The sequence below is a fragment of the Lactuca sativa genome, chromosome 2 (genome assembly GCF_002870075.4).
Source record: "Lactuca sativa cultivar Salinas chromosome 2, Lsat_Salinas_v11, whole genome shotgun sequence".
In the NCBI taxonomy this organism is placed as follows: Eukaryota; Viridiplantae; Streptophyta; class Magnoliopsida; order Asterales; family Asteraceae; genus Lactuca; species Lactuca sativa.
In genome coordinates this window covers 29,503,972-29,505,242 of record NC_056624.2, presented here as the reverse complement: position 1 = coordinate 29,505,242, position 1,271 = coordinate 29,503,972, and the positions used below count along the sequence as shown (strand labels likewise).

The 1,271-nt window shown below is 39.8% G+C and overlaps 1 protein-coding gene across 1 annotated transcript; it reads left to right on the top strand.

Annotated features, from left to right (window-relative positions):
* The first annotated feature begins 596 nt into the window (after nucleotides 1–596).
* On the top strand, nucleotides 597–1,004 carry LOC122196576 (secreted RxLR effector protein 161-like). The gene has a single exon (XM_042899670.1). It carries the CDS (start codon nucleotides 597–599, stop codon nucleotides 1,002–1,004), a length of 408 nt encoding a protein of 135 aa, XP_042755604.1.
* The last annotated feature ends 267 nt before the right edge of the window (nucleotides 1,005–1,271 follow it).

The window sequence follows — 1,271 nt, the reverse complement described above, 5'->3', positions numbered from 1 at the left end:
ATCTCAAAGAGGAGGTTTATGTCACCCAAGCGGAAGGATATGTTGATAAAGAAAACACTCAGAAGGCGTTCAAGCTTTATAAAGCTCTTTATGGTCTACGAAAAGCTCCTCGAGATTGGAACATTTGTTTGGATAAAAGATTAAGAAGGCTTGGTTTTACAAAAAGTTCACAAGACCCAACTGTCTACAAAAGGAACTCAAAAGACAAAATTCTTATTGTTGGTGTCTATATTGATGACTTGATCATTACCGAATCGAGCACTAACGACGTTGTCGAATTCAAAGAACAAATGAAGAAAGAATTCGAAATGAGTGATTTGGGATTACTTTCTTACTACCTTGGAATCGAAGTTTCACAAAAGAAGTGTGGAATGTCTTTGCGACAAACGGCTTATGCAAAGAAGATTTTAGAGCAATTTGGGTTGCTAGATTGCAATCCGACAACGTCACCAATGGAACCTAAGTTGAAGGTCAAGAAGGATGAAGATGGTGAAAAAGTTTATCCAACTAAATATAGGTGAGTGGTAGGTTGTTTGAGGTACTTGACTCACACTCGACCAGACCTGTCATTTTCGGTTGGAATTGCAAGTCGTTTCATGGAGGAACCAACCACTTTGCATTTCCAAGTTGTGAAACACATCATACGATACGTAAAAGGAACCGTTGATTATGGACTCAACTATGGAAGAGGTCGTGAAATTGAAGATTTGGTTGGTTTTACCGATAGTGATCTTGGAGGTGACCATGTTGATAGCAAGAGCACAAGTGGAATGATTTTCTATCTGGGAATGAATGCGATAACTTGGCAATCCCAAAAGCAAAAGACTGTTGCTTTGTCCACATGTGAAGCCGAGTTCATGACAGCTACAATAGTAGCATGTCAAGCCATTTGGCTTGCTAATCTCGTGAAGGAGCTCACGAGACATCATATCATGCCTATCACCTTATATGTCGATAACAAGTCAGCAATCGCATTGATGAAAAATCCTGTGTTTCATGGATAAAGCAAACACATTGACATTTGTTATCACTTCATACGAGAATGTGTTGAACGTGGGCAAATTATAGTGGAATATGTCAACTCGAAGGATTAATGGGCGGACATCTTTACAAAGGCTTTAGCATACATGAAACATGGTGAAATGCGAAACATGATCGGAGTGACAAATCTCGACCCAAGTTCGGTTTAAGGGGGAGAATGTGAGTGTAAACCTACTTGGGTGTGAACATGCCATGAGTAGCTGGACCACCCTCTTTAGTTGACAAATGAA